General features: G+C 30.7%; 1 protein-coding gene across 11 annotated transcripts in view; it reads left to right on the top strand.

Annotated features, from left to right (window-relative positions):
* LOC123269374 (ryanodine receptor) overlaps nt 1-20,012 on the top strand; it is a 60,470-nt gene that overhangs the window by 22,377 nt on the left and 18,081 nt on the right. For 4 of the 11 annotated variants that reach the window (XM_044735018.1, XM_044735013.1, XM_044735016.1 and 1 more), the window contains exons 16-34: nt 1,810-2,018; nt 3,401-3,500; nt 4,260-4,458; nt 5,932-6,305; nt 7,897-8,128; nt 8,256-8,285; nt 8,383-8,524; nt 8,646-8,944; nt 10,136-10,669; nt 10,749-10,981; nt 11,807-11,909; nt 11,968-12,141; nt 12,273-12,388; nt 13,263-14,639; nt 15,139-15,293; nt 15,801-15,984; nt 16,057-16,555; nt 18,354-18,444; nt 18,517-19,125. In XM_044735018.1, coding sequence (XP_044590953.1) covers nt 1,810-2,018; nt 3,401-3,500; nt 4,260-4,458; nt 5,932-6,305; nt 7,897-8,128; nt 8,256-8,285; nt 8,383-8,524; nt 8,646-8,944; nt 10,136-10,669; nt 10,749-10,981; nt 11,807-11,909; nt 11,968-12,141; nt 12,273-12,388; nt 13,263-14,639; nt 15,139-15,293; nt 15,801-15,984; nt 16,057-16,555; nt 18,354-18,444; nt 18,517-19,125 — 5,660 coding nt within the window. Of the gene's footprint in view, nt 1-1,809; nt 2,019-2,198; nt 2,299-3,400; nt 3,501-4,259; nt 4,459-5,931; nt 6,306-7,896; nt 8,129-8,255; nt 8,286-8,382; nt 8,525-8,645; nt 8,945-10,135; nt 10,670-10,748; nt 10,982-11,806; nt 11,910-11,967; nt 12,142-12,272; nt 12,389-13,262; nt 14,640-15,138; nt 15,294-15,800; nt 15,985-16,056; nt 16,556-18,353; nt 18,445-18,516; nt 19,126-20,012 lie in introns of all 11 variants that reach the window. The other 7 variants (XM_044735022.1, XM_044735020.1, XM_044735015.1 and 4 more) reach the window with 4 other exon arrangements.

Here is a 20,012-nt window from a genome sequence, read left to right as displayed (position 1 = left end):
TTTCAGGATTTTAATTGCTGGGTAAAAGTAACAGTTGAAATTATTGAGTTCACAGTTGAGTTTTGATCAAAGAGAAGAGATTATCTTTTGTAAGAAAAATTAATGAACATAACGCGACTTTACATCATTAAAAATATCTTTTGATTCGAAAATTGTTTGGTAGGAAATTGATGGGTCATTATTTGTCTTAAAAGAATTAGTCAATTATTGAAGTTTAATCAATCTAATTTAACCCGTTGAAGACACACGAGGTCCAGAATTTTGAGGGAATTTTCAATTTAGAAGATTTATAAATGAAACAGTGTGTCATCTGTTGTCGGTTAAAATCTACGAAATAAGTTATGATACGTCACAAAGGTCTCCATGCTTAAGCGACTGACTGAAATTCGTAACTTCAAACTTCAGAATAAATATATTTTTTTAAACTTCATCAAATATTGTTTTTTTTCCTTAAAATATATTGTTTTCCAAATAAAATGGCGTCGGTTTTTTTTCGATGTAAAAATCAAAATTTCTGCAACTTTTTTTATAAAATAAAGTTCAATTTCGTAAGTTGTTTTTTTTTTTCTAAACGATTTTTCAGTATTTTTAAATTATTAGAAATTAAAAATAACTATTAAGATATTTAGAGGGAATGTTATATTAAAATTTGGTGCCAATTATAAGTAAATACATCATATCGGCGTTCTAATTAGCAAATTGTCTAACTCTATTTTAGAGAATCTACCATTTGTACGAAAAAACAATTAGTTCAGAATTTATTATCACTTTAAAAAACCATTTGATATCATTAATATCTAATAGAGGTATAATATTTGGGTTTGGATCATTCAAATAATTTATAATTGGACTATTGCTACATCAGAATGTTAAAAAATCACCCTCTAAAAAATAAAGAGTTAGACCAATTGCTAATTAGAACGTCGATATAGGAAATGAATCAGAACTATTTTGCTGAGTGGGATTCACTGGAGCCCATGTGTTCTCAACGTAATTTTATCGACGTGTCCTCAAAGGGTTAAGGTAGTTGGGTCATGCCAGCAAAATTTCAAGAAACCTTCCAAATTTATAATATAAGTAATTAAATGTATAATGTACATGCTCTTAAATTTTGGAGACGATTTACCTCTTCTAATTAAAAATAATTGCAATTGAAAATGACATTTTTACACAGGCAGTATGGAAAAAGAGAGAGAAAACCGCGAAGTTTTATTAATTTTTTTGTATTAAAGAAATTTCAAGAATTTCACGAAAAACTAACATTACTTAGATTAATGTTAATACATGTATAATTACCCTAAAAAAATTTGGAATTCCCTACCAAATAGTTTTTAAGAAATCATTGATAAATTAATAAAGTAAACAAATAAAGTCATACGTGGAAGTAAGTGAGCAATAGCCCGTAAAAGAGGCGACACTAGCGAATGAAAAAGACACACTGATAGAAGGATTTGTTTATAGTTAATAATATTTGTTAGTATTTAACAAATCATTCATTAGCGACCACTTTTTATCATTAAACAAATATTTCTTAGTATTTAAAATGATTTGTTTGTATTTAATAAATCTGATATTCATTTATTAAATATTAATAAATATTTTTAAATACTAAGAAATATTTGTTAAGGACTAAAAAGTGGTCTCTAATAAATGATTTGTTAAATATTAACAAATATTTTTGACTATAAACAAATCCTTCTATCAGTGCAGCAGTAGCATAAATTATAGGTTGGGAAAGAACTACCTTAAAGTGAATTTTTGAAATTGTTTTTTATATGATGATTGATGGTTTATTTATATTTTTTTCAGCATTACTTCTAGAAGCAAGCAGACTACGTCAATTATGCTTCAGAACATACAGAGTAGAGAGGCACTACGCAGTAACCAGTGGAAAGTGGTACTTTGAATTTGAAGTACTGACTGCAGGACCGATGCGCGTAGGATGGGCAAAGGCCGATTGCATGCCAGGAAACATGCTTGGAAGTGACGATTGCACTTGGGCTTTTGATGGGTATAACGTATGTCATTATCAAAATAAACAGAAAAAAAATTTTTTTATATAATTAAAATTATTCATCACTCATAATCTCTCGTTATAAATGATTTATAAGTTTAGTCTATAAAAAAACACGTCAAATATTTAATCAATTACCTACAATAGTAAAATATGATATAATAAAAATAGTCGTAAATATCAGGTGACCAAAGTACACGGTGGTAGCAGTGATTCTTTCGGTTACAAATACCAAGTGGGTGACGTAGTCGGCTGTTTCATAGACATCACGGACAGAACGATCAGTAAGAGTCCCTACTAAACCACAACAAATTTACCATTTTCTGCAGTACAATCTTTTTTTGATCGATAATACTAAGTAGAGTAATTTTCTGCTCACTTTACTGAAGTTTGATGGTAAAAAGATTGTTTATAATCAGATTGTACTGCAGTTGAATGTCCCAATAGACGAACCTCTGTTAAAAATAGCGTCGTTGTTTTTTTTTTAATTAAAATTTTATGTTCATTTCATCATTACTGTATATTTTGCTTTTTATGTTCTCACTACATTTTATGTTGATTGAGTTGTTTTTTGCATCTTGTCTTGTAAAACAATTTTATTAAGGATTCAAAGACATCCGGCAGAATTTAGGGGCTCTAAAAAAAATTATATGGCGCCTTAGTATTTTCTAGGATTTATTGAACATTTTCATCTGGAGTTTACACACTGATAGAAGGATTTGTTTATAGTTGAAAATATTTGTTAATATTTAACAAATCATTTATTAGAGACCACTTTTTAGTCTTTAATAAATATTTCTTGGTATTTAAAGATTTATTAATATTTAGTAAATGAATATCAGATTTATTAAATACAAAAAAATCATTTTAAATACTAAGAAATATTTGTTTAATACTAAAAAGTGCTCTTTAATAAATGATTTGTTAACTATTAACAAATATTTTTTTAATACAGATAAATCCTATCAGTGTAATTTTTATTTTTTTATCTCGAAATTTACTACAATTTATTTTTTTAATAATTCAATCTTATATCCAAGAATTTATTTTATTCCCAAAATTTTTATCAAAATTTATCGATGGAAATTAATTATTATCAGAGAATTTTTTTAATCCACGGGTGGCCTATTCGGAAATCTATTGGGGAATTTTTCAAAATTTACGACCTTAGTTTAGTTTAAAATTCAAATCCAACCCACATGGACTCAAAAAGACGGTAACGAAAAATAAACAACTATCGATAAAACCAAAAAAAATAGAAACAATAAAATACATATAGACGGTAATTAACAGTTAAACTAAATAATAAATAATAAATGAAGTATAAGTCAAGGCACAAATGTTAATACATAGTCCTTGAATTGTTTGTAAATTTTTATTTTAAAGGAGGAAAAAGTATTCTCGGGCAACGCCGAAACGTTTGGCAAACAATGGCAAGTTGGAGATGTTGTTGGTGTGTTCCTGGATCTTATTGACCGAACAATTAGTAAGACGGAGTCTTTAAACCAACGCTTCAGCTGCCATTACAAGCTACATTTATATATATTTACAAATATATATTTGAGTGTAGAGTTAGATTATTGGATATCTTGATTTTTATTCAAATTTTACAATTTTAAAAAATATAAAAATATTTTATTTCAAATTTTTAATTCATTTATTTTTCTACTTTTACTAGTAAAAATTTTTATTTAAATCTAAATCTAATTTTTTGATGTCCAGTATTCTACTCAGCCTTTACACTGTTCAACATTAACCAATAATGAGTGGACCCTATTTTTTTTACTGTATATAAAAAAATACATTGGTCATTTCATTAAATCAATATCAAAATATAACAGTTTCAAATAAAAATGTAATTAACTATACCACTTATTAACATTTATAAATTTTTTACCAATGGTACTCTACAATATTAATGCATGCTGATAATTTTTTACCCTCTATCAAAATAAATAATAATTACTTACTCATTAAAAAACAATAAATTGTAAATATTTAGAAACTCAAAAACTCAAATTTCGCTGATGTAGTGGCTTGTTCCCAATTTTTTTTTATTAAAATTTGTTTCTTACTAATTAATTTTCTGTATTTTATTGTTTAATTATATATAGCTTGACGCCAACAGACTTGACTTAGAGATAAATACAGTAATCTAAAAAGTCAAGTCTTTATTGAGCTCAATAGAAAATTTTTATTAAAAAGTTGTATTGAATTGAAAAATTAATTTGGTTTTCTATATCAGGTTTTTCGTTAAATGGAGAGCTTCTTATGGACGCGTTAGGAGGAGAAACATCATTTGCTGATGTTCAAGGTGACTCTTTTGTACCGGCTTTTACATTGGGAGTAGGTCAAAGAGCTAAATTAACATTTGGACAGGATGTTAATACTTTGAGGTACTTTACTACTTGTGGTCTTCAGGAAGGATATGAACCTTTTTGTGTGTAAGTAATTTATTTGAGCAATTAATTCTAAGAAATTCGTTTAATGGTAATACTAGCAACCTTGCAGTCACTATGTGACTGCCGTGACTTGTGAACAATAAATAAATAAAATTTTGCTTTATTAAATAATGACTTTTGTTAAATTGCACTGTATTTTTTTAACTATTGACGTTTTTAAAGATATAAGCTCATCCCGATGTTACACTCATCAAGAGCTTTCATTTGAGTACCCACATGCATTTTTGATATATTTTATATATATATATATATATATATATATGAATAATTGATGTGGGTACTTAAACGAAAGACCTTGATGAATGTAACATCGGGATGAGCTTATATCTTTAAAAATGTCAATAGTTCACGAAATAAAAGGTCATTTCTTAATTATTGACATTTGTGTTTGCTTTATCAAAGATATAAGCTCATCTCGGTGTTACACTCATCAAGAGCTTTCATTTGAGTACCCACATGCATTTTTGATATATTTTTCATATATACATTTATATATTTATTTATATCTAGATATATATATCTATATATATATATATATATATATGAAAAATTGATGTGGGTACTCAAATGAAAGGTCTTGATAATTGTAATGTCAGGATGAGCTTATATCTTTAAAAATGACAATATTTCACAAGACCTTTGTTAAATGGCACTGTGCTTTCTTAACTATTGACGTATTTAAAGATATAAACTCATCCCGGTGTTACACTCATCAAGAGCTATTATTTGAGTACCCACAAGCATTTTTGATATATTTTATATATATACATATATATAATATATATAAATAGATGAAAAATTGATGTGGGTACTCAAACGAAAGGTCTCAATGAGTGTAACATCGGGATGAGCTTATATCTTTAAAAATGTCAATAGTTGACGAGATACAGGGTTATTTCTTAATTATGTATCTAAATATAGAGCATTTTTGAATGCAGTCTAATTATTTATCATCCTAAATTGACTATTGGTGAGAATGATATGAAACCTTAAAAAAGCACAACTGCAGGTCAAGACGTTTCCGACGATACCAAATTAAACCATAAAAATCCATTTTATCATATAAATATACATTTATCATATAAATACACTGGCCATAAAATTTTGCTTATTTTCTTAATAATATAGATTATCTATAAATTACAAACTTGTGATTAAACAAAGGGAACAATTTTGAAAAAAAAAATTTGAACATAAATATTTAGTAAAATATTAAAATTAAAATAAAAAATTACAATATTAAAATCAGCAGATATCTAAAAATTGTTAAAATTTATATGAAAAATCAATTGTGATTAGGAAAAAAATTATTTTTCAAAATTTCCACTTATTTTTTAAAATTTCTACACATAGAATTTTTTTCATGACAATTTAATTTTTATAAGGATTAAAAAAATTGTTAAATGTCTACTAATTTCAGAGAATTAAATTTCTCATAAAAATTTTTGATTTTAGAAACATGAATAGAGCAGTAACATATTGGTACACAAAAGATCAACCGATTTTTGAAAACACCGACGACATGATTGACGGGCGAATTGATGTCGCGAGAATTCCCGCGGGGTCTGACAGCCCACCGTGTCTCAAAATATCACACAATACATTTGAGACCATGGAGAAGGCTAATTGGGAATTTCTCCGTCTGTCTTTGCCCGTTATCTGTCAATCATCTTTCATAACGGAGAACGAGAAAACGAGGCGATGGCAAGAGATTAAAATGCGCCAAAATAGATTGTTGGTTGAACAAAATGAACAATATCACGCGGCTACGCCGTCGGCTAATATGGAGCATATTATGAAGTCTGGATTTAGTATGAGTGATATCAAAGGTTTGTTGAAAATTATTTATCAATAATTAAATTTCATTATTAAAAACATTAAATGGTTAATTATTGATCAGATCAAATTATAATTTTATCCAAGTAAAATATCAAATTATAATTATAATTGACAAATCTTTGGATATTAATAGTCGTTTATCCAGAGTACGGTTTAAGTAATTCAATCTGTATTGTGCTTGTGTGTTTAAATTTATATCACGCTTATGTTAATGAACTATTGAATTGTTGATATGCAATCACAATCAGTATTCTAGTAACCTAATGTCAATACTATAATGACCTACTGTCTGATCAATAATAAATAATTAACCATTAGTTACAAATATCAAGTCAGTAAATTGTTGAATAAAAATCATTCAAATTTTATACACCGAAAAAAAAATTTCTTGCACCAAGAAAATTTTAAGGAAGACAAAAGTTCGGCTGCTCAATTTTAAAACACAGTAACTGCAAAATTTTTATACTTGATTTTTTTTAGTATTGCTGCATTTCTTATAACTTTTAGATCTTAATTTCAAGTATTTTTTTTTTTAATTTTTATATTCAAGTATTTTTTATTCATAAATGAAATTTTTTATCAATTTGGCGAACAAACTTTTTTTTTAATAAGAAAAATTTTTTTTAAATCTCAAAATTGTCAGTTACTGTGTTTTGAAATTAGGCAGCCGAGTTATTTTAGAGCAAGAAGAAATTTTTTTGGTTCAAGAAACTTTGACAATTCAAGAAATTTTCAATCTTTAATATTTTCTTGAGCCAAGAAAATTTACCCTCCAGTCAAGAATTTTTTTTTTAAGTTTACTTTTTAGTAAAATAAAAAAATATTAAATTTTTGTTATACACGGAAAAAAGTAAACTGTAATAAATAACAATCGATTTATAATAAAAGTATTTCAAACAGTAAAATCATGATTTTACTACTCACTTTATAATATTTACTATTTAAACGTTACAATTTACTCTTTACATGGAAGAAAATACTATTTCAAACAGTAATATTCGCTATGTAAATGTCTAAAATGTTAAAGTATATTAATTAAGAATTCAGACTTTGATATTTATCATTTCGTACCTAAAAAATGATCTTATGATATGTAAAAAGTATAAAATAAAGTTAATAGATTTCTAATACAAGCAACGTCAATATTTACTAAGTAAAATGGTAAATTTTAAACGCAACGCTAAAAATCAAACTGTAATTATTGACTTGCTTGAACTGGTAAAATGTATATTTTAAAAGTATAATTTTTACTGTTTCAAAATGTTAAATTCTCCCAGAGTGAGACCCCCTCCTCTTTCATCTGAGTTCCCCTTCTCCTCATAACATGGACTATATATTGAAATGGCAATTTTTACTGTTTGAAACTGTAATTTTTTAAGATGAAAGAGTCGTTATTTACTATAGTGACAGCTACTAATCACTTATTTTGGATATTAAATTATAAATTGTGGCTTTTATACTTTCTACATTAAGTTGTGTAATATTTATATTTTTGCCACCCCGATTTCCGCTTTACTGTTTGAAACTATAAAAATTAACCGGAATCCGAGTGAATATTACAGTTTACTTTTTTCCGTGTAGGATTACAAAGAAATTACTCAGAAGATGCCGTCGAAGAAGCTGTTGAAATGATGAAAGAATCACCTTTACCTCAAAGAAGCAAACCAGCAAGACCTCCTCGCAAAAACTCTCTCTACGAATCGCATAATTTAAATCATGACAGCGGTAATGAGGGCGAGATGAATGGATTCGAGGAGATGAACGGAGATGCAAAGGATGATAAAAAATTAAAACGCGGCAGATCACCGTTCAGGTAAATTAAATCTTTTTATATTACACCGTATTATAATTATTATTATTATTATTATTATTATTATTATTATTATTATTATTATTATTATTATTATTATTATTATTACTCTGAAAAATTGAACTGTCAGTACGCTTAAAGAAGAAGTAGAGGAAAGTCCGTAAGTCCGTGTTTTAATCATTTAGTTAATTTAAAAAAATTTAGTACACAAATTAACGCATCGTATTGTATTAAAATTTTGCTAAATTTGTTTCCAGATTTTTTTCGCGCAAAGCCAAGTCTCCGGATGCAAAGTCAAGGACTCCAGAACCGGGTATGCTCGATATGACGGACAAAGCGGCTCGAGGTGTTTCTGCGTCGCGACTTTCTAACAAATCGCCTCAAATTCGCGTATCGACGGTAAGTTAAGCTCTATTGTATTAAATAAAGTTTCACTAGCGTTATATAGTGCTGTTCGGATTGAATAGAATAAAGAGCTTAAAAGTTAATTCCGAGGGGTAAATATTAAAATTTATTCCAGACTGACTTGAAAGTTGTCCCGCCCCAAATCCCGGAACGCAATGCGCCAAAAGCGATGTCTGTAAACTTGACTGGAACTGGAGTAGAAGCTATTGGAAATGAACTTTTCGACGCAGATTGTTTGAAATTGATGAATGAATATTTTTATGGTGTACGAGTATTCCCTGGGCAGGATCCAACTCATGTTTATGTAGGTTGGGTCACATCACAGTATCATCTACATACCAAGGACTTTAATCTCTCACGTGTTAGGAAATCGTCTGTTGTTATTGTTGATGAATATGACCGTGTTGTTGAACAGTAAGTGACCGATTTTCTGATTAAATATTCTCTTTCTTGGGTTATACGCAGTTTTAAGGTAAAAAAAATAGAACTAAAAATTTTTAGACCGATCAATTGAGCCGTTTTTGAAAAATTATATTTACTTGGAAAATACAATTTTGAAAAAAATATTTGGTAAATATTTACAAGTGGGGTCAACCATTTTAATTTTCATTTTTTTAACCGAAATTTCTTTTTGATTTTATTGATCCATTTTTTTTTGAAAATTACATAAAAAAATGAACAATTTAAAAATAAAAATTGACTATCACAATTTTAACAAATTCTCAACCTTTTTTTTTAAATTGTTCGTTTTTTTATGTACTTTTCAAAAACAAACATAAAAAAAAAAAAAAAAAAAATTTTATCCAAAAACATGATAGCCAACATTTTTTCCAACTTTTGAAGGCAAAAAAGCTATCGAAATCTTTATTTTTTTTTTTTCATGACATTTTTTATCATAAATTCTCCGTAAAAACAAGCAGAATAAAAAAAAATAAAAAAATGTTAATTTTTCATCTAGATATGGCCAAAAATAGGGTGGATCCCACTTGTAAATAATTACGAAAAATTTTTAAACTTATTAACTTGATTCAAGTTAATTTTTTCTCTGGGCATTTTAAGAAAAACATTTTTAACGATTTGGGAGTTTTTTTGAAAAATTTAGATTAGATTAGATTAGATTATTTATTTATTTATGCCAAAGCCTGCTGGCCAAATGGCAAGAAAAAATAAAAAATATAATTAATTATAAATTAAAAAATATTAATAAAAACAATTTTACAGTTACTATAAGCATTCTAATTACAATTATATAAAATTTTAAGGAAATTATTCCGATCCTGACCTTGAATTAAATTGATGTATTGTAATCCGAGGACCAAGGATCATGAAATAAGTTCATACTAGATTTTTATTTTACGCAACGTTTCGGAGTTTATTACTTCTTCTTCAGGCGTCATAAATCTTTTACATAAATCTTTTATGACGCCTGAAGAAGGAATAACAAACTCCGAAACGTTGCGTAAAATAAAAATCTAGTATTAACTTATTTCATGATCCTTGGTCCTCGGATTACAATACATCAATTATATAAAAAAATTTAACTGCGTATAATCCTTTAAATTCTTTGAATCAGACATAATACTTGAAATCAACAATAAATTACAGAGTAGATAGACAAAGTTGCTACATGGTTCGAGCGGACGAGCTTTACAACGAAGTAACCCAAGATGCGTCTGGAAAAGGAGCTTCTCAAGGAATGTTCGTCGGGTGCTTCGTAGACACAGCGACTGGTCTCGTATCGTTTACCTGCGAGGGAAAAGAAACCAGTCACAAGTTCAAAATGGAGCCTGATACAAAACTCTTCCCCGCGATCTTCGTCGAAGCTACAAGCAAAGAAATCCTCCAGATTGAATTGGGCCGTACGTCAACGACTCTCCCGCTTTCAGCGGCTGTTCTTCAAAACTCTGAACGTCACGTAACTCCGCAGTTTCCTCCGCGTTTGAAAGTCCAGTGCTTGAAACCCCATCAGTGGGCAAGAGTCCCTAATCAATCTCTCCAGGTGCATGCCTTGAAGCTTTCTGACATCAGAGGGTGGTCCATGCTCTGCGAGGACGCAATTTCAATGCTAGCACTGCATATTCCTGAAGAGGATCGATGCATTGACATACTGGAGCTTATCGAGATGGATAAGCTTCTAAGGTAAATAGCAAACTGTCTGATGAATGATTTTTTTTAAGAGAAATAAGAGTTGGTGATTGTAAAAAAAAATTTATTCCAGTTTCCATGCACATACTTTGATTTTGTACGCTGCATTGTGTTATCAATCAAACTATAGAGCAGCCCACGCGCTTTGTCTCCACGTCGATCAGAAACAATTGTTGTATGCCATACGCGCTGAATACATGTCAGGTCCGCTACGTCAAGGATTTTATGACCTTCTCATTGCTCTTCATCTTGAGTCACATGCAACGACTATGGAAACTTGCAAAAATGAATTCATTATCCCTCTAGGTATTATTATTATTATTATTATTATTAGTATTATTATTATTATTATTATTTCTATTTTTTCCGAAGATCGGTGATTTTACTAATTTTAGAGTTCTATATTTCAAAGCCAACTTCCCCGATCCAAATTGATGTTAGACTAATTTAATTTTTCATTAAATTTTTATTTATTAACTATATTTTCACCACATTATTGTCGGTATGAGCACTCAATACCATCCTCGGGTGAATATATCCAATAATTAAAATTTTTTTTATTTTAATTAAAATTAAGCAAAGAAGTTATTTTTTACTCAGTAAAACTTTTTTCAGTTTATTGGCTATCCAGTCTTATACCACAATTAATTCTCTAATTTTTCATAATATTGTTAGCCCGCTGCGCTAAATGAAAATGCCGCTTTCCGCCTCCGTCGAGGAGAAAAATAGTATTCTCACCACGGGCAGGAAATAAGAAAGCCTCAGATCACATGTTTGTCGACCTCGGCTTCGCCTCGGTCAACAATTACATATAATCTGAGACATTTCTTATTTTCCTGCCCTAGGTAAGAAATATACTATTTCAATTCATATCTAAATTTGTCATTAAAGATAAATTTGATTAAAAAAATAATTCGAACGGCCTAGACCAGAGAATTAATTGTTGTATAAGACTGGATAGCCAATAAACTGAAAATTTCAATAACTTACGTCAGGAAAATATAAATAAAAATATTATAAAAAAAAAAAAAAACCAGTCTTTAGAAAAAAATAAAAATATTAAAATTATTATTATTATTATTTTTTTTTTTTAAATAAAATTCTGACTTTTATTTAATGAATTAATTTTAGGACAAGAATTGAAAGATCTTTACGAAAACGAGGAAATGTGCCACAGCTTAAGATACCTAGAAACAGAATCTGTAAGACCACAGATGAAAATGACCGACATCAGGTAAGTTTTTAATTCCCTATGTAGTAACGACTCCCTTTACTAATCAATCGGCATCAAGGTTATTTCCTTCCAGCGAAAACCAGAACATCGAGAACATCCGCAGTCTCTACAGCCCGTACTTTCCTCTGGATATCGTAAGGGATTACGTTATGATGGCGCTCAATGAAGCCGTTGAAATAAACCAAGTCCACAATCGCGATCCAATTGGTGGCAGCAACGAGAATCTCTTTTTGTATGTCTAAAAAATACCAGTTTTGATCACGAGTTATTTTGTTTAAACTCTACGCTGCTTTTTTTTTTAATATTTATATTTTTTAGATTGCTAATTTTTTTATAAAATTATTTGCGTAATTTTATTTTTAGACCTTTATTGAAACTTACTGACCGGTTACTTTTGGTTGGAAAACTGAGAAATGAAGACATTGCAAAACTTCTTATTATGATCAATCCAGAAACTTGGGACCCGACTTTTGATAAAGGTAAAAATTTAATTATAATATTTTGAAATTACTAGCAATCTTGCAATCTTGCACTAAGTGACTGCCGTGACTTGTAAACTATAAATAAATAAAATTTTGTTTTTTTAAATAATGACTTTTGTTAAATTGCACTGTACTTTCTTAAGTATTAACATTTTTAAAGATATAAGCTCATCCCGATATTACAGTCATCAAGAGCTTTCACATGAGCACCCACATGCATTTTGATATATTTTTCATATATTGATATATATATAAATATATAAAATATATGAAAAATTGATGTGGGTACTCAAATGAAAGGTCTTGATGAGTGTAACATCGGGATGAGCTTATATCTTTAAAAATGTCAACAGTATACAAGATATTTGTTAAATTGCACTGTACTTTCTTAACTATTGACATTTTTAAAGATATAAGCTCATCCCGATGTTACATTCATGAAGAGCTTTCATTTGAGTACCTACATGCATTTTTGATATATATTTCATATATACATGTCTATAAATATATAAAATATATGAAAAATTGATGTGAGTACTCAAATGAAAGGTCTCGATGAGTGTAATGTCAAGGTGAGCTTATATCTTTAAAAATGTCAATAGTTCATAAGATACAAGGTCATTTCTTAATTATGTATCTAGAGACAGAGCAGTTTCAAATGCAGCCTAAATACTTATCATAATAAATTAACTATCGATGAGAATGATATAAAACTTTGAAAAGGTACAAATTAAAGTCAAGACCTTTGCAATGACACTAAATTTCACTAAAAAAACCGATTTTATTATATGACTATTCTCGACACAAAATTTTGCTTATTCTCTTAATAATATAGATTATTCAAACATTCATTAATACTTTGTATATTTAGAGGGAAAAGATGAGCACAAAAAAGGATTACTACACATGAAAATGGCCGAAGGAGCAAAGCTTCAGATGTGTTACCTCCTCCACCATTTATGCGACATCCAACTCCGTCACAGAGTAGAATCAATAATCGCCTTTAGTCACGACTTCGTCGGGGAGCTCCAAGCGGATCAATTGCGGCGTTACATAGACATAAAACAATCAGATTTGCCTTCAGCAGTTGCTGCCAAAAAGACCAAAGAGTACCGTTGTCCACCCCGTGAGCAAATGAACTCTATCCTAAGTTTCAAAAGCCTGGAGGATGACGATCCCGATAATATTCCCTGTGGAGAAGATTTAATAGCAAAGATGAACGAGTTTCACGGTAAACTCATGTCCTACGTTTCTCTTCAAGCCATCGAGGAATCTTCAGATGCTACTGACGAATCTGCAGAGCCTCCGAAGCCAGAAGGCTGGAAGAAAGTTTTCTCCATTATTCCCTTCAAGTCGCAGGCACTGATGATAAAAGAAATCGAGGAGGAGTCGAAACCAGAGGAGGAACCTGTTAAGAAAACTCCGGAAGAAGTATTCCGCAAGGTTTTGATCTCGACGATTGTCAGTTGGGCGGAAGAAACCCAAATTGAAACTCCGAAACTCGTAAGAGAGATGTTCAGTCTCTTGGTGAGACAGTATGACACAGTAGGCGAGTTGATAAGAGCTTTGGAAAAGACTTATGTGATCAACAGCAAGACCAAAGATGATGTGGCTGGAATGTGGGTCGGGTTGGTTCAAATTCGTGCATTGCTTCCAGTCCAGATGTCTCAGGAAGAAGAAGAACTGGTTAGAGAAAGATTGTGGAAGCTTGTCAACAATCACACTTTCTTCCAGCACCCAGATTTGATCCGTGTGCTGAGAATCCACGAGAATGTGATGGCTATTATGATCAATACGCTGGGTCGTAGGTCCCAAGCGCAATCAGACACCCAAACTCAGGCTCAAGTCGCAGAAGGCGAAGCTCCTTCAAAAGAAAAAGATACCTCGCATGAAATGGTCGTCGCTTGTTGCAGATTTTTATGTTACTTCTGCAGAACTTCTAGGCAGAATCAGAAAGCTATGTTTGATCACTTCAATTTCTTGCTAGAGAACAGTAATATTTTGTTGTCAAGACCTTCGTTGAGAGGCTCCACGCCGCTGGATGTTGCTTACTCAAGTCTGATGGAAAATACGGAGCTTGCTCTGGCTTTGAGGGAACATTATTTGGAGAAGATTGCGGTTTACTTGTCACGCTGCGGCTTGCAATCTAATTCAGAGCTTATTGAAAAGGGATATCCTGATCTTGGGTGGGATCCGGTTGAAGGAGAACGTTATCTTGATTTCTTGAGATTCTGCGTTTGGGTTAATGGTAAATTATTTAAATTAATTCACGTTCCAGATGCCATAAGGGCGTATACCGGCAAAAGGTCCTGGTGAAAAGCCATAAGAGTTTCGTTCAAAATGTGCAGAAATTAAAAAAAAAAAATTTTATACATTTGGGACCTACCTCGGATGCCATAAGAGCGTATAATAAAAATTCTATTTTTTTTTTTAAGATCGAAAAAATTTTTAGTTTGGAAAAAATTTTTTTTTGCATTTCTGCACATTTTATGAAAAAAATTTTTTTTTGGGAATCAACGTATTTTTGTATGAAACGTGCAGAAATGCAAAAAAAAAATTTCTTCAAACTAAAAATTTTTTTTGACAATAAAATATAGAATTTTTATTATATGCCCTTATGGTTCCCGGGTGACATAAGGGCGTATAATTTTTGTACACTTTTAAGGCATCTGTAATACGAATAGCTCTCTGGATAATTAATTAAGCAATAAATGAATTTCATATACATGATTTTATTTATTATCCAGGTGAAAGTGTTGAAGAAAATGCAAATTTAGTTATCCGCTTGCTGATCCGTCGACCAGAATGTCTTGGACCAGCTTTACGTGGTGAAGGCGAGGGACTTTTGCAAGCTATTATTGAAGCTAACAAAATGTCTGAACGAATCGCGGACCGGCGAAAAGTAAGTTAGAATAGACTAATTAATAGTTTTTAAAAATCAATCAGAAATCATCGATAAATTAATTGGTTAATTCGTGAGTAAGATGATCAAATTATTAGAATTTTCGATCGTGTTTTTCCTTTAGTCTTATAGTTTTTTGTTAACTGTTTTTGTTAGTCTTTTAATTTAGTTGTCGGTTTGGATAAAAATTACTCAGATAAAATGGTGGTGCTAATTTTGAATCTAATGGATAACATGTCATACATGATACACTGATTACAATGATACAAAATTTATGCAACACTAAAATACAAAATTAACAGCACTATTTTTTTAGTATAGTCGTTTTTAAAAATTAGTATTTAAAAAAAAATAATTGGATGATGCACGAAGCATGATTATCAAAGTCGTGATTAATAAATTTCCTGATTAAAAATCTAAATTTTTACAAAAAATAATTACTGATAGGTAGTTAATAATCAACCAAGCATGATTGATGTGTCTGATACTAATAGATTGTCAATATAGCGTTTTAAACAGGTCCACGACGAAGCCGAGGGCAATGCGATAATCGCCCAATTTGAACACCCACTTCCCGAATCAGATGACGATGAAGATTACATCGACACTGGAGCTGCTATTTTGAATTTCTACTGTACGCTTGTCGACTTATTGGGCCGCTGTGCTCCAGATTCTTCAGTTATCGAGCAAGGTAGTAAAAAAATTAATAAACCAATGAATCAAATCAATTGACAAATAAATCAATATTTTGATAAATTTTCAGGCAAAAATGAATCACTGAGAGCCCGAGCAATCTTGAGATCTCTCGTTCCGCTGGACGATCTTCAAGGAGTATTATCTCTGCGCTTTACTCTTTTGAATCTTGCAGCCGGCCAGGAAAGACCAAAAAGCGACACACCATCAGGATTGATTCCAGGTCACAAGCAGAGTGTTGTGCTGTTCTTGGAGCGGGTCTACGGTATCGAGACCAAAGAACTGTTTTTTAAGATTCTAGAAGAAGCTTTTCTGCCTGACTTGCGTGCTGCTACGATGCTCGACAGAAACGATGGCTATGAATCAGACATGGCTCTTGCGATGAATCGTTACATTGGAAACAGTATTCTTCCTTTGTTGATCAACTTATCGAAATTTTATAACGAAGCTGATAATTATGCTAGCTTGCTTGATGCAACTCTGCATACTGTCTATCGGCTCAGTAAGAACAGGATGTTGACCAAAGGACAACGTGAAGCTGTGTCAGACTTCTTGGTAGCATTGACTAGGTATTTTTTAATATCAATATTTTTAAGTGCAGTATCGACAGTACTACTTTTATATTTACTAGCAACCTTGAAGTCACTAAGTGACTGTCGTGACTTTTGAACTATAAATATATGAAATTTTGCTTTATTAAATAATGACTTTTGATAAATTGCACTGTACTTTTTTAACTATTGACATTTTTAAAGATATAAGCTCATTACGATGTTACACTCATCAAGAGCTTTCATTTAAGTACTCACATGCATTTTGATATATTTTTCATATATACATATATACTAGCAGGTCGCTCCGGCTTCGCACGGGTATTTAACAAAAATGTTTAAATTAATTATGATGTAATATAAGGTAAAAAAATTTTTTAAATCAGTTCAGTAGTTTTGCAGACTATTCAATGTAAACAAACAAACAATCAAGCAATCAAATTTTTCCTCTTTATGATATTTATATAGATTATTTTTAATTTAATTTTTTTATTTTTAAATTGATGGTTTAAAGTTTTGATATTACGGCAAAAATATTAGGCTTAGAAAAAAAAGTAGAAGTGTGTGATTATTCCAACTATTTGAATATTCGATTCGAATTTTCGCAAAGATAGAATTCATACTAATTCGCCGTAATTCGCGCAAATACAAGGACACAGACAAAAATTTTCATTGTTAATATCCACCCCCGTAATCCCTTGTGGGATGAAATATCGTAAAATTCGTTCATAAATGATGTTTACATCACTTATAAAAAATTCCTATCAAATTTTGAGTCTGTAGGAGCTATAGATTGAAAAATAAAAATTTTCATTGTTAATGCCCAGCCCCACAACCTCCTTTGGGGTGATCTATCGTAAACTATTTCTACATCTCTTACAGAAGATTCCTACACGGAGAAAAAAATATTGTTAGAATAAGGATACGTATCGTTATTCTGACTATACGCCATATAGTCATTTTTTTTAGAGATATACGCTGTATAGCCAATTCAGCTATACAGCGTATCATCAAAATGACGATCCATATCATTATTTTAGCGTTACATTTAGTTAATTCAACTATACAGATCCTCACGTTAACGAAACAATTGCCTGTTTTGACGAAACTACATATATTTACAAGAGCTATTCTTGTTGTACGATTGTTATTTTAAGGAAACGTTGTTTGAGGATACGTTGGATAGTCATTTTAACAATATTTTTTTTTCCGTGTATCAAATTTCGAGTCGATAGAAGCTATATTTTAAAAACGGGAATTTTTTATTGTTAACGCCCCCGCAAACCCTTTTAGGGGATGAATTTCTTAAAATCCGTTCTTAAGTGACCTCTACATAGCAAAAGCAATATTTCTACCAAATTTCAAGTTTCTAGGTCTGATGGTTCCCGAGATATTGTGATGAATGACTATATAGATAGGAATCTCTTATAATAATAAAGATAATATATATAAATACATGAAAAATTGATGTGGGTACTTAAATGAAAGGTCTTGATGAGTGTAACGTCGAGATGAGCTTATATTTATAAAATGTCAATATTTCACAAGATAAAAGGTCATTTCTTAATTATGTATCTAGAGATAAAGTATTTTCGAATGCAGCCTATGCTTATCATCTTAAATTGACTATTGGTGAGAATAATATAAAACCATGAAAAGACACAACTTCAGGTCAAGATTTCCAACGATACCGAATTTCACCATAAAAACCCATTTTAAAGTATAAATACACTGCTCAAAAAATTTTGCCTATTCTCTTAATAATATAGATGAATTGAAAATAGTTCCAAAGCAATAAATTAATTTTTAATTTCAGTCAAATGCAACCGAGTATGCTGCTGAAACTCCTTCGCAAGCTCACTATTGATGTCTCCCAATTATCAGAATACACTACAGTCGCTTTACGAGTACGTAAAATATGATTTACATTTAAAATAATAAATTAAAATACAAGAGACTTATTAAAAAAATTTTCCTAGCTTCTTACACTGCACTACGATCGTTGCGCTAAATATTACGGCTCAACGGGTGGTCAAGGTTCTAGTGACGAAGAAAAGCGGCTGACGATGGTATTATTCAGCAATATATTCGATTCACTGTCCAAGATGGACTACGACCCCGAACTGTTCGGAAAAGCATTGCCGTGTCTCACAGCGATCGGTTGCGCTTTACCACCAGATTATTCGCTCTCCAAAAATTACGACGATGAGTGGTACAGCAGCAAATCAGCTTCAACACAGTCTCCAGATGGACCTTACAATCCCGCACCTATCAACACCACGAGCGTCGTTCTCAACAACGATTTGAATCAAATAGTCCAGAAGTTTTCCGAACATTATCACGACGCTTGGGCTAATCGCAAGCTTGAAAACGGCTGGACTTACGGAGAGTCATGGTCTGATTCCAATAAAACTCATCCCAGGTTGAAACCCTACAATATGCTGAATGATTACGAGAAAGAACGGTATAAAGAACCGGTTAGAGAGAGTTTGAAAGCTCTGCTTGCAATTGGGTGGAGTGTCGAGCATGCTGAAGTTGATGTTCCTTCAACGAACCGTAGTTCTTTAAGACGATCTTCCAAGAGCCAGGTACTTATTTATACAAATTTTTATTTTATAAAACACTAGATATGAATATCCGCTTCGCTGGGTCATTTTTAGTAAAGTTATTTATTTATTATTACATTTTTTAGGATGTTTTAAAAGTTTATAGAAAAATCCAACATATTTTTGACCAATAAGAATGTTGACATACATTTCAAAGCTTTCTAGTTCATTCGGAGTTATTCTAGATCATTTTAGAATTTTCTAGGACATTTGATCAGAATCTAAACGTAGGTTTGAGAACTTCCTTAGATTAGAACATTGGTATACATATTAAAGCGTTCTAGATCATTCCAAAAATTTCTAAAACAATCCAGATCATTTTAGATCAATGATAGTCTCACATTTTCAAAGTTAACATGTTTCAACCCTCGTATCTTTTACACTCTTATAATTGACTCTTATAATTGAATTATTGACTTGCAACCACCATAGTGCACGATGGAAGCCTTGTACCTATTGCCACATACAAATACTATTTGTCTGCGATGCGTAGTTTTGGCTGCAAAGTGAAATATAGGGACACACACCTCCAATTTTATATATATATATATGATGCATGTAAAAAACTGTACAATGATTATGATGGTAGATCTAGACATAAAAAGATAAAACTATGTAAACTCAATAAAACGAAATACTGCAAAAGTCCATACTACGTAGCTACAAAATATTTTAATATTTTGCCAACTCAATATAAAGAATTATCGAAAATTAATAAAACAAACAAAGTTGAAATAAAAAAATGGTTATCAAACACTCAGTCATCTAATTCTCTAAAATAATAAAAAAATTAGTTACCAGATACAAAATCAAATCAAATATAAAATAGATCAAATATTAATTTATTAATTTATCCTTTAAGGCTCGTG

Source organism: Cotesia glomerata, linkage group LG7 (assembly GCF_020080835.1).
Source record: "Cotesia glomerata isolate CgM1 linkage group LG7, MPM_Cglom_v2.3, whole genome shotgun sequence".
NCBI lineage: Eukaryota > Metazoa > Arthropoda > Insecta > Hymenoptera > Braconidae > Cotesia > Cotesia glomerata.
The sequence above is the reverse complement of the archived record's forward strand: the minus strand, read 5'-3'. Positions and strand labels throughout refer to the sequence as shown.